Source organism: Myodes glareolus, chromosome 10 (genome assembly GCF_982192425.1).
Source record: "Myodes glareolus chromosome 10, mMyoGla1.1, whole genome shotgun sequence".
In the NCBI taxonomy this organism is placed as follows: Eukaryota; Metazoa; Chordata; class Mammalia; order Rodentia; family Cricetidae; genus Myodes; species Myodes glareolus.
This window is the reverse complement of record NC_142035.1, coordinates 56,707,207-56,719,298: the sequence shown is the minus strand read 5'-3', so window position 1 is coordinate 56,719,298 and position 12,092 is coordinate 56,707,207. Positions and strand designations below refer to the sequence as shown.

Sequence of the window (12,092 nt, the reverse complement as noted above, 5' to 3'; positions counted from 1 at the left end):
AAAAGCAGTCTTATACCTTTAGATTTGTTTGATTCATAAATGGAGGCTACCTTGCCCAGAAGATATCTTCCCCTATTCCAGACTTTGAAGCTTAATCTTAGATCTTTACAAAGTTCTATCATAATTGTTACATTCCTGTGCTAGTTGCCATTGAAATGTGGAACACATGATATCTGAATTTATTACTTATTGTGATACATGTTCATAAAAAATACAAGATGAGGGGCTGGAGAGATGGCTCAGTGGTTAAGAGTTTTGCCTGCTGTTCCAAAGGTCCTGAGTTCAATTCCCAGCAACCTCATGGTGGCTCACAACCATCTGCAGTGAGATTTGGTGCCCTCTTCTGGTCTGCAGGGATACATGCAGGCAGAATACTGTATACATAATAAATAATTTTTTTTTAAAAGTACAAGATGAAATTATGTTCTGCCATTTTTTATTTGTTTATTTTTGAGATGAGGTTTTATTATGTAGCTCTGGCTGTCCTGTATATATCAGGCTGGCCTTAAACTCAGAGATCCACTTGCTTCTGCCTCCAGAGTGCTAGGATTAAAGGTATGTTCCTCCACTGGCTGACTGCCTCTGAACTTTTTACAGTCGAATTAAAGAACCAAATATACAGAAAAATTATGATAGCGTAGTAGCAAATGCACATCGCTGTTATTCTGGAATGCTATGAAAAGAAAGACAGAAGTCGACTTTTATTTATCTTTTAAAGGAGGCAGAGATAGGTGGGTCTCTGTTTTGAGATCAAGGTCAGCCTAATCTGCTTAGTGAGTTCCAGGACAACAAGGGCTACAGAGAGACCTTATTTCAAAATTAAAATAAATAGGCTAGGCAGTGGTGCCACACATGGGAGGCAGAGGCAGGTAGATCTCTGTGAGTTCGCTGCCAGCTAGGGCTACACAGTAAAACCCTGTTTTGAAGAATAAAGGGGGGAAAAACGGTCAGTAAATAAAATTAATAGTAATGAAAAGGTGAATAGGAATGATAAAGTGCTGCTTGTTTGAACTTTGAGAATATAGCCAAAGATGTCAGGAATACTGGAGGCTTGCTCTATCATTTTCTTGGCTTTATAACTTTGGGCTACTTATTTAAGCTTCAGACAATTTCAAACAGTCATTCAAGCAGTTACACTCCTCATCTCAAAAATAAGGAACTAAAAGTAGATAAGTAGCTGGGCTTGGTGGCACACACCCACAGTACTGGAATTTAGCAATTGTATTGAATTCTCTCCTTTATCTCAGACATTACTTGTTTACCTTGTAAGCGTCACTGCCCTCTCTAGCCATTTTAGAAAGTTGTTGTAGTATTTCTGATGCTGTCACTTGACATGTCCTTGGCTCCAATAGAATGAACCATAGAATACAATATAAAATTGCTTCTGGATTTTTTTTTCTTCTGGTTTCTCGAGTCAGGGGTCTCTGTAGCTTTAGAACTTGTCCTGAAACTCACTCTGTAGACCAGGCTGGCCTCAAACTCACAGAGACCCGCCTGCTTCCGCCTCCCAAGTGCTGGGGTTAAAGGCGTGCACCCCCATCGCCCGGCCTCTTTAAACCATTTTGGTTTATTTTTATTTTTAATTCTTTTGGTTTTGTGTATGGGTGGTTTTGCCTGCTTGTATGTCTGTGTACTATGTAGTTACTGGTTCCTGTAGAGGCCAGCAGTGAGCAAGCATCAAGTCCCCTGGAATTGGAGTTACAGTGAATTGTAAATTATAAGACACTACATGGGAGCTAGGGACTGACTCCAGGTCATTTTTAAATACACATAGTGCTATCAACTACTGTGCCGTCTCCTCAGCCCCCAACCTTTTCTTAACTTTTGTTTTGTTTGTTATTTTGGGGTGTTTTTTGTTTGTTTGTTTGAGACAGGATTTCTTTATAGCTTTGGAGTGTATCCTGGAACTTGCTCTGTAGACCAGGTTGGCCTCAAACTCAAGGAGATCTGCCTATCTCTGCCTCCAAGTGCTGGGATTAAGAGTGTGCGTCATCATCACTACCTGACTCTTTTCTTAACTTTTTACAATATAGGTAACTTTGAAATTTCTGGACATATTTTCTTTCTTTAGGGTTTCTTTTCTTCAAGGGTTTTTTTTCCTCTCCTGTTGTCTTATTCTTTTTTTCTCTCTGCCTTTATGATTTTGGTCACAACAGAAAAATTACACATATTGCCAATACTTGAAGGACCTCATGAGTTTGAGGCCAACTTGAGTTACGTAGTGAGGCCATGTCTTACATAGTAAGAGCTGTGGGGGCGGAAGAGATGACTTAGTAGTTGTTGGTTAGGAGCACTTACTTCCCTTGTTGAGGACGCTAGGTTCAGGCTCACAACCATTTGTATCTCCAGTTCTAGGATAACAAACATCCTCTTCTGACCTCTCAAGGCCCCGTGGAGCACAGACATACATGTACACAAGACAGTTATATAGATAAATAGATCTACAAAAGAAAGAGAGTGAGAAATAAAAGCTAGGGTGGTGGAGCATTTTTGTGATCCCAGCACTTACAAGCTGAAGCAGGAGAATTGGTAATTTGAGGCTGGTCTGGGCTACATAGTGAATTCAAAGTTAATCTAGTCTACATAGTGAGACATTGTCACAAAACAAAATAGGACAATACACATGGGAAGGGGAGGTATCTGCTGTGTAATGTTTTAGTTTACATGTATAGTTTTTAGTATTTAAATTAGGCTAAATCTGTTTCTCTCTTTATACATAACATTTCTTCATGATAAACAGTGTTTTCCCCCTAGCTTTTTAAAATGTTTAATACATTATTATATCTCATGTACAGTAGCACATGAGAACTTCTTTTTGAAACTGAGATACTTAGTGTCGGTTGATCATTCTCTCCTCTCCTAACTGCCACATGGTGAGCTCATGTGCTCCTCTTTTCAACTGACTCAGGTTACTTAACACAGTGCTCAAGCTGCATCTCTGTTCTGAATGTCTGGATTAGTGGATTACTTAGAATGTTAATGGGTCTTAGATTTTACAACTATATTTGGCTTGTTGTCAGCAGGTATTGATTGAACACCTGTATGTACATGGCTTGCTGTCTTAGTACTACCGCATGTATACACTGTCCAATTAGAAATTAATTTTTCTGATTTGCTTTTTATTGCTGTGATAAATGTCATGAACAAAAACGGGCCAGGCAGTGGTGGCACACACCTTTAATCCCAGCATTCAGGAGGCAGAGACAGGCAGATCTCTGTGAATTGGAGGCCAACCTGGTCTATAGAGTGAGTTCCAAGACAGCCAAAGCAACACAGAGAACCCCATCTTGAAAAACAAAGCAAACAAACAAAGCAATTTAAGAAAGAGTTTATTTTATTTCATAGCTTATTGGGAACTCGTGACAGGATCTGAAGCAGAGATCATAGAGGAACTTTGCTTATTGGCTTGCTCCTCATGGCTCATTTCAACTTGTTTTTTATATAAACCTTCTCAGGGGTGGGCTGGACATTCCCATACCAATTGTCAATCAAGAAAATATCCACAGACTTGCCTGCAGGCCAATCTGATGTAGGATTTACTTTTTCTTTCTTTGATTCTTTCCTCTCTCTCTCTCTCTCTCTCTCAGTTTTATGTACATTGGTGTTTTGTCTCCTTGTATGTCTGTGTGAGGGTGTCAGATTCCCTGGAACTGGAGTTACAGTGTGGGTTGTCATGTGGGTGCTGGGAATTGAACCTGGGTCCCCTGGAAGAGCAGCCACTGCTCTTAACCACTGAGACATATCTATAGCCCCATAGGCATTTCTTAATTGAGGTTTTACCTTCTAAAAGGACTCTAGCTTGTGTTGAATTGACAGAATACTAATTAATTGGCACAAGATGTTTTTGCTCTTTTTTGTTGTTGTTGTTGCTGAGTATTACTTTCTAATAATAATAGATTTCTTCTTAGCTGATAGACATTTAAATTCCACCCATGTTGTAGTTTGCCATGTCATTGATAGCAATAATTAATTTCCGTTGGGTGTAGAGTTTCTGAATTGTTTTTAAGTGATCTTTATGAATTATTTATATCTTTAACCTAAAATACACAGAACCTCAAAAAGCTCTTGTATAGAAACAGTAAAAATGTGTACTTTGTGGGAAGCTTCAGAGAAGTGAAAGTAATCTTTCCTCTTTGTCTTCCTAAATAGCACCAGTAACTCCAGAGAGTGGTTACTCGTCAGCCCATGCAGAGGCCACCTATGAGGAAGACTGGGAAGTGTTTGACCCGTGAGTTGTTTTCTGGTTATCAAATTTTCTATCTTGAACAATTTTCAGCTTCATGTTGAAATTTAAAAATGTTTGTCCAGTAGAAAATTTAACTTTGAATGTTGAGTTTCAACTTCTCAAGTAAGGAGTACCTAACAGGATACTCACTCATGATGTTGGGGAGAGAACTCCATTTTCCTATTTATTCCCATGTACTCATGAGGCAGACAGCTGATGTTCTGCATTGTTAAATATAGGCTTTATATTTTTTTAGTATTGTGTTTGGTAGTCTAGGTATATTAAATGCTTTTTATTTTTTGGTTTTTCATGACAGGGTTTCACTATGTAGCCCTGACTGTCATGGAACTTACTCTGTAGACCAGGCTGGCTGCAAATTCACAGAGACCTACCTGCCTCTGCCTCCTGAGTGCTGGGTTTAAAGGCATGCGCCACCACCACCACCTAGCTCAAAGTAACTTTTTTTCAGGGAAAACATTTCCACAACCATCAGCATGCAGAAAATAATGTTCAAGAATTCAGAGTCCCGAAGTTTGGATTTTTGTAGAGCAGTGGTTCTCAACCTTCCTAACGTTGCTACCCTTCAGTCCAGTTCCTCATGTTGTGGTGACCCCCAACCATAAAATTAATAGGTTGCAATTTCATAACTAGTTTTGCTACTGTTATGAATCCTAAAGTAAATATCTGATATGTGACCCCTGTGAAAGGGTCATTCGACCTCCAAAGGGGTGACATACTGCAGGTTGAGAATTGCTGCTCTATAGGAATAAACAGACCTATTTCTTTGGTCTTACTACAAGAGATGAGAGATAGAATAAAAACCAAACTTATTTCTTGTAGGCAAAAACATATTGATTGTTCTTTTTTTGTTTGTTTTTGGTTTTTGGAGACAGGGTTTTACTAGCTCTTGTAGACCAGGCTGGTCTTGAACTCACAAAGATCCACCTGCCTCTGCCTCCCAAGTGCTGGGATTAAAGGCGTGCACCACCACCGCCCGGCCATATTGATTGTTCTTATTGAGATCAGTTGGGTTGAGATGTGTTTGAGTCTAGTTACAACTATTTAAAATTGAGTAGCATAGCAATTCCTTTTGTGCCTATGTAGTAATCCATTGGGGTAGATAATAAAGACCAGCCATCACAAGGCTGCTTTTGTTTTACTTTGTACTGTAGGGATTGAACCCAATGTCTTGCATCTTCTAGGCAAATACTGTATAGCTGAGCACATCCCAAGCTAGTATAAATTCAATAGTGTTTGATATGTATGAAACATAGAAGTGTTGAAATTTTCTTAAAATTTGATTTATAGCTATTATTTCATCAAACATGTTCCGCCTCTGACAGAAGAACAACTAAATAGGAAACCTGCTCTTCCTTTGAAAACGAGAAGCACACCAGAGTTCTCCCTGGTGTTAGATCTGGTGAGTGTGTTTTCTTTACAGGTACAAAGAATAAGGGTTAAATTCTCTTAAAGTAACAGTCCAAAGTACTGCAAAGAATACAAGCAAATAAGGAGTCATCATGCTTACTATAAATATGTTCTGAGTGTTTGAAATGTTTTTATTTAAGTAAATAAATGCTAGGGGCTCGACGAATCCTAGCATTAGACTAGTTTGGTTGGAATCTGGTATATTTTGAAAATCAATTAGACTTTTACTTTTGCATTTAAATGAGTTTTTCCTCCACATTCTTGAGATCCTTGAGATCCTGTGATTTGTTTCTAATTTTATTTGATGTTTACTTTTTTGAGAAGTTGGTAATTGATCCAGGGTCTTACATATGCAAGACAAGTGATATACACTACATGTATCTCTGTACCAGTAAATGTCTGATACCACAGGAGGCCAGAAGAAGGCTCTGGATCCCCTAGAACTGGAGCTGTGGATAGTTGTAACTGAACCCAGAACTTCTGCAAGACTAGCAAGGTTTCTAATCACTGAGAATCTCTCCAGTGCCGTAAAAACCCCTGCAATTTCCAGTTTGATCCTATTAAAATGATGTCTAGAATTTAGATTTCCTTTTATTTTTATAATTTTCTTTTCCTGAAGGTCCAAATAGAATTTGGCTTCAATAAGTTAACTATTAGAATGTGTTTTTTCCTACCCCTTCCCCTCTTAAGAAAAGTTCTCACGTGACCTGGACTGACCTCAAACTCCGCATGTAGCTGAGGATGATTTTGAACTTCTGACCTTCAACTTTTTCCTCCCAAGTACTGGGGTCTGAGGTCTGCAATGTGCCACTGTGCCTGGTGTGTTTGATGTTAGGGACTTTTGCTGAAATTCACCAGCTGAACTGTGTCCCTATTCTGTTTTTATTTTCAGTTCATTTAATTACCAATAAAGTAGATTATTTAATTACCAGTAAAATAGATTTATTTAATTACCAATGAACCTTTTTTTTTCTCAATGTGATTTAAAAATTTCTAGTTTGCATACTTGGTATAGGATATAACTTTATGTGCTTTGTAGCCTGAACTACGGAAGAGGCTGAGACACGAGTAGCAGGACTGGGCTGGAGAGATAGCACAACAGTTACAAGCACTGGCTATTCTTCCAGAGGTCCTGAGTTCGAATCCCAAAAACCACATGGTGGCCATAATGAGATCTGGTGCTCTCTTCTGGCCTGCAGGCATACATCCAGGCAGAACACTGTATACATAATAAATAAATCTTTTTTTTTTTTAAAGTTTAGCAAGACTTCTATCTAAAAAAAAAATCTACATTTCTGAGTGTTTTTATACCTTTTGGGTACCAGAAAAAGTTTGAATTGAATATCTCATCTTTTACCAACCCTTTCTGTGTGTGTGATTTTCTTTTTAAACATATTTACCACCTACTTACAGTTTTATTTAATGTATTTAATGTGCTGGAAAGCAATTTATTGCTTAACTTGTTCCTGGTATCCCATAATTAGAAATGTTATTTAATTCTCAGTAAACTTATCTTGATGTAAAGCTAGTCCTTTTACTTTTGTTTGGGTTTTTTTGTTTGTTGGTTTGGTTTGGTTTTGGGGTTTGTTGTTGTTGTTGTTGTTATTTTTCGAGACAGGATTTCTCTGTGTAGCCCTGATTGTCCTTAAACTATCTCTGTCGACCAGGCTGGCCTGCAATTGAGAGATTCACCTGCTCTTGCCTCCCGAGTTCTGAGATTAAAGGCTTGTGCCAACGCTGCCTGACAATTTTAGTTGAGCTTAACTAAGCCCATTGAAAAATTTGAGGGTGGTTATTAACAGTATGTTTTATTTTTGAGATAGCCTAAGCTATCCTTGAACTTATATAGCCAAGGATAAGCTTGGATTCCTGATTTTCTGCTTCCATCTCCCCAAGTGTTGAGGATAATAGGCATGTGCCACCTTAACCTATTGTATAGTCCTGGGGATCTAATCAAACTGAGGCTTGGTGCATGGTAGGAAACACTCTTCCAAGTCAGTTATATTCCCAGTCCTTTTTAACATTCAGGTTTTAAGAAATTTCTTGACTTAGACATTTTTCTTGAGCAACTCTCTTATTATTTTCAGTAAGAAATCAGGATTTGATATCCTAAGATAAGTTTTCATTAGCTGTTTAATGAAGGTAGATGAAATATACTAAGATACTATAACATCTAATCCTAAGTTAATAATCTTTTTTATAAAAAGTTTGAAGATGTTTTATGTGAGAAAATACAAATAATTAGATTCTAGACTTGCATGAGCTAATTCAATAAAATATAGTTAGTATAAACAGATGGTGGTAGCACATGCTTCTGTCAGCTCTCAAGAGGTAATACAAGAGGAGGAGATCATGAATTTGAAGATAGCCTAGACTATATAGTGAGACTGTCTTTTAAAAACTAAATGATGGGTGGCTCAGCAGTTAAGAGCACTGACTACCCTTTCAGAGGTCCTGAGTTCAATTTCCAACAACTTCATGGTGGTCCACAACCATTCATAATGGAATCTGGTACCCTCTTCTGGCCTGTAGGGAGACATGCCGTCAGAACACTGTATATATAATATATAAATAAGTCTTTTTTTTAAAAAAAAAACAGCTAAATGATTATTTTCTTAAGAAAGTTAAAATACAAAAGGAGTAACAAATGTTCTTTAACAAAAAGTTGAGCTGCAGAGCTCAGAGCAAAGGTTTTCAAACTTGAATATTCTGCAGAGGTGCCTGAGAGGTTTATCACAGCCACTGAGTCTGTAACTCATAAGGAATATAGTTCCCAAGGATCGTGGTGCTGTTTATGCTCCAAAACCTAGACCCGAGAACCACCAACTCTAGGAATAATCCTGTCCTAATATGCTGTGTCACATTATGCGACATATAAATTCCACATGTGAAGGGTGATCATGACCACATAAAACTGTCCTTTGAAGTTTCTTTTAATGTTTTGTTTTACTCTGTGTTTGTTTTAAGGATGAAACACTAGTGCACTGTAGTCTGAATGAGCTAGAAGATGCAGCACTTACTTTTCCAGTCCTTTTCCAAGATGTCATTTATCAGGTAATTAAGATATTTTAAACCTAATTTTTAAACTACTAGGTAACATTCTGAGCCAAGAAAAATTTTTTATGATGTTCAGTATGTCTTTCTGTAGATTATTAATAGTTTTTATCTATATTTTAATAGTGTGTTAACACAAAATAGTATAATGCTAGAGAGTTATATGAACAACATTAATTTGTAACCAAAAAATTCTAACTTTGCTAACTTGTGATCTCTACTAGTTTCATACTCTTTGCCAGCAGGTGGAGGCAAGGAACACTGACACAGATCCCCAGGAAGAACTTGCCAGGTTAATACCTGGGGGTTTTGCCTTTATTTTTCCCCCTAAATCCAATTAATACAAAGAATGTTCATTCCTTGTTGGTCATTTTTACTTACTAAAGTAATGTTATCTGTAAATTACAGTTCAGTGTACCTAATTTATATTAATCACAGAATTCAAGGACTCCTGTAGTTGCTACTTTTATATGTAAAGAATTTAGGTACCTGCATTTCTCTCATCTTTGTCAATGGACAGGTTACAGTGCAAAATATAAATACTGTTAAGATTTTACTGTGGATTATCTGTGTTGGCCAGATTTTTGTTAAAATTTCCTGTCAACAGGATTGGCTTAATTAATAAATGAATATATTTAGAAAATTGCAAAATCCTTTTGTGTGTTTGCATATGCATTAGTGTGATCTTTATATATATATACACCAGCTGCTGAAAGATTGGAACAGGTCAAATGTGTCAAGAGGAAGCCAAGCCATCTTGGGTTTTATAAAGTTGTAGGCATTTGCCTTGTGGGTAATGGCCAGGCCCCTGGTTTGTTTGTATTCTTGGTGGGCAGGTGCAAAATGGTTTTTTGATAGATTTTAGTTGTTGTCTTGCAGGAGTCATAAGATTTCACAGTTAAGTAGAAGTAGTTTCAGGCTACTTTGCCAAACGCTTTTATGTAGTCATGAGTAGTGAGGGTTTATTTTACTAGTGATTTTTGGTCTTATTTAATCTAGATGGGTATTATAATATCTGAATAGTATATTCATTTCCTTTTAAAGTAATCTGATATTACTCCTGATACATTAGGGCAAGAGGAAAACATACTTAAATTTATTTATTTTTTTTTTTTTTTGGATTCTTACTTGGTTTAAGGTGTTTTTTATTTTGTTGTTTTTCTTTCTGAATGAACTATACCAGAAAGATTGCTGGTGTTTAGCCCAGTTAAGGAACGGGAGTCTTAAAGGCTAACATAATTAATATAGCAATAACTTAGTGTTCTGTTTGAGTGTAGTAGCCTTGTTTGTTGTTCTTTGTGGCTTGGTTTTAGCTATTTATTTTGAATGACTTTGAGAATTGGTTTTAGGCCTTTGAATTTCAGAAGAAAAACTTACTTGATAATTCTTAAATTTCCTGATTTGAAATTTATCTCTTACAAATGGCTTCTGGGGGTTTTGTGTGTAGCTTTTTGTTTGTTTGTTTTTGTTTCTGTTTTTTTTTTTTGAGTAGTGAAATAAATATGAGAAGTAGATTCCATTTGGCTCCTTTCAGTATGAGTATATATAGAAATTTTTCTTATTGCTTCTACCATTTCTGCCTTTTCTTTTTTTAAAAGTTATTATTTTCCTGTGGATCTTTGTTTGAATAAAAGGCTTATGACTGTATATATTAAGTAATACTTAGAAAAGCTATGCAATATATTATGCTTACCTTTATAGAATTCTGAAACCTTTTCCACATATACTTTGAGTCACACTTTCTGAAACTGAGTGAAGTGACCCAGCCATCTAAATAGCAGTGAGCAGGAAGTTTGAGTTTTAGAAGCTGTAGAAATGATTGCATTTTTAGTATTATGATTTATTTACTTTATGAAGGACATATTTAAGTCCCCTATGCTAAATTTTTAAAGATATCCATAGTTAATATTGGGTATATTTCCTTGGATTTCTGGTTTTAACGTAGCTTTTTAAAAATGGAGTCTTTGGCTTAGGGCTCCCCCCAGTTTTTTTCAGACCAGCAAGCTCCCTTTAAACAGGGAATGATGTCTTTTAAACTTTCAGTGGTGTTGTCTCCATCTACTGGCAAAGAAGAATATACACAAGGGTCTGGGATGAGCTAAGAGATTTTGGAGAAACCACATTATTAGGTAAGATGTAACTTACATATCTAACCACTGTAATGTAATATGGCCCACATAAAGGTGGAAACCCATAAATACTGTATATACTCTTATTTTAAAATAACTTATTGAGGTGAAATTTACATAGCACATCCATGACATTTACTTGTACTTCTTAAATATATCTATCTATTCCATAGCACCTCCCTTGTGTGTGTGTGTGTGTGTGAATTGCGTGCACACACTTTTTTTTCCTCTCTGTGTGTGTGTGTGTATTTAAAAATCAGCTTCTTGCTCTGAATAAAGATGAGATAAAGTATCCACTTGGGATTTATTTTAGGTTTGTGTTCAATTTGTAATGGTTCATTTATATCTAATTTCAATTCTACTTTTTTCCACTTTAAAACAGTTTAAATATACTTTAAAAATTATCAAAGCCAGGAGGTGGTGGCGCACTCCTTTAATCCTGGCACTTGGGAGGCAGAGGCAGGTGGATCTCTGTGAGTTCAAGGCCAGCCTGGTCTACAGAGCAAGTTTTATGACAGCCAGGGCTACACAAAGAAACCCTGTCTTGAAAAAACAAAACAAAAAGATATCTAAATCAGGAGTTTTAGGTTTTACAGCTCTTGCTGCAAGCACTTTTTCTGCTTTTCCAACATGAAAGAACCATCCATCAAAAAGAGTTGGCCAGAAGAGGTGGTGAACACCCATAATCCCGCACTCTATAACTCCAGTACAGGGGAGGCTATAACAGGAGAAAGATCATTGATTGGAGACCAGCCTGGACTATATAATTCCTCACCATAGTGGAACCGTGTCTCAAAAAATAGCCAAAAATATGGTTGTCTTCCGGTAGAATGAAATATTTTTAAAAGTAAGTGGGAGGTTGTATTTCTTACAGTCCTTGATTTGCTGGCCTAATAATTTTGGGAGCATATACTTAAATTTGAGTAGAAGTGAGTAACCAAATATTCATCAGAATTCTTACTTTTATATAGAAAATTTAAATTCATGGTGATCTGGTAATAGGCTTTTTTAAGATTGAGGGACGTTTCAGGTAACTACTATACTTAGATTGCTTTACTTTATGACATATACTCTCCTTATTTTGGTAAATAGGAATAAATTCAGATACTACCAGCCTTAGAATTTTCAGGCAGATAAATCATTCAAGTTTGAATTTAGTATTTACCTAAATTCCATTTCTTAGGGGGGAAAACAAAAGATTCATCTCAAATTAAAGTTGACATGTTACTCCTGATCCTAGATATAGTGGGCAGACT

The 12,092-nt window shown here is 36.7% G+C and overlaps 1 protein-coding gene across 2 annotated transcripts in view; it reads left to right on the top strand.

Annotated features, from left to right (window-relative positions):
• Positions 1 to 12,092, top strand: part of Ctdspl2 (CTD small phosphatase like 2) — a 51,359-nt gene that overhangs the window by 20,556 nt on the left and 18,711 nt on the right. For both annotated transcript variants that reach the window (XM_048459480.3, XM_048459479.3), the window contains exons 6-8: positions 4,150 to 4,228; positions 5,534 to 5,645; positions 8,621 to 8,707. In XM_048459480.3, the coding sequence (XP_048315437.1) occupies positions 4,150 to 4,228; positions 5,534 to 5,645; positions 8,621 to 8,707 (278 nt within the window). The remainder of the gene's footprint in view (positions 1 to 4,149; positions 4,229 to 5,533; positions 5,646 to 8,620; positions 8,708 to 12,092) is intronic.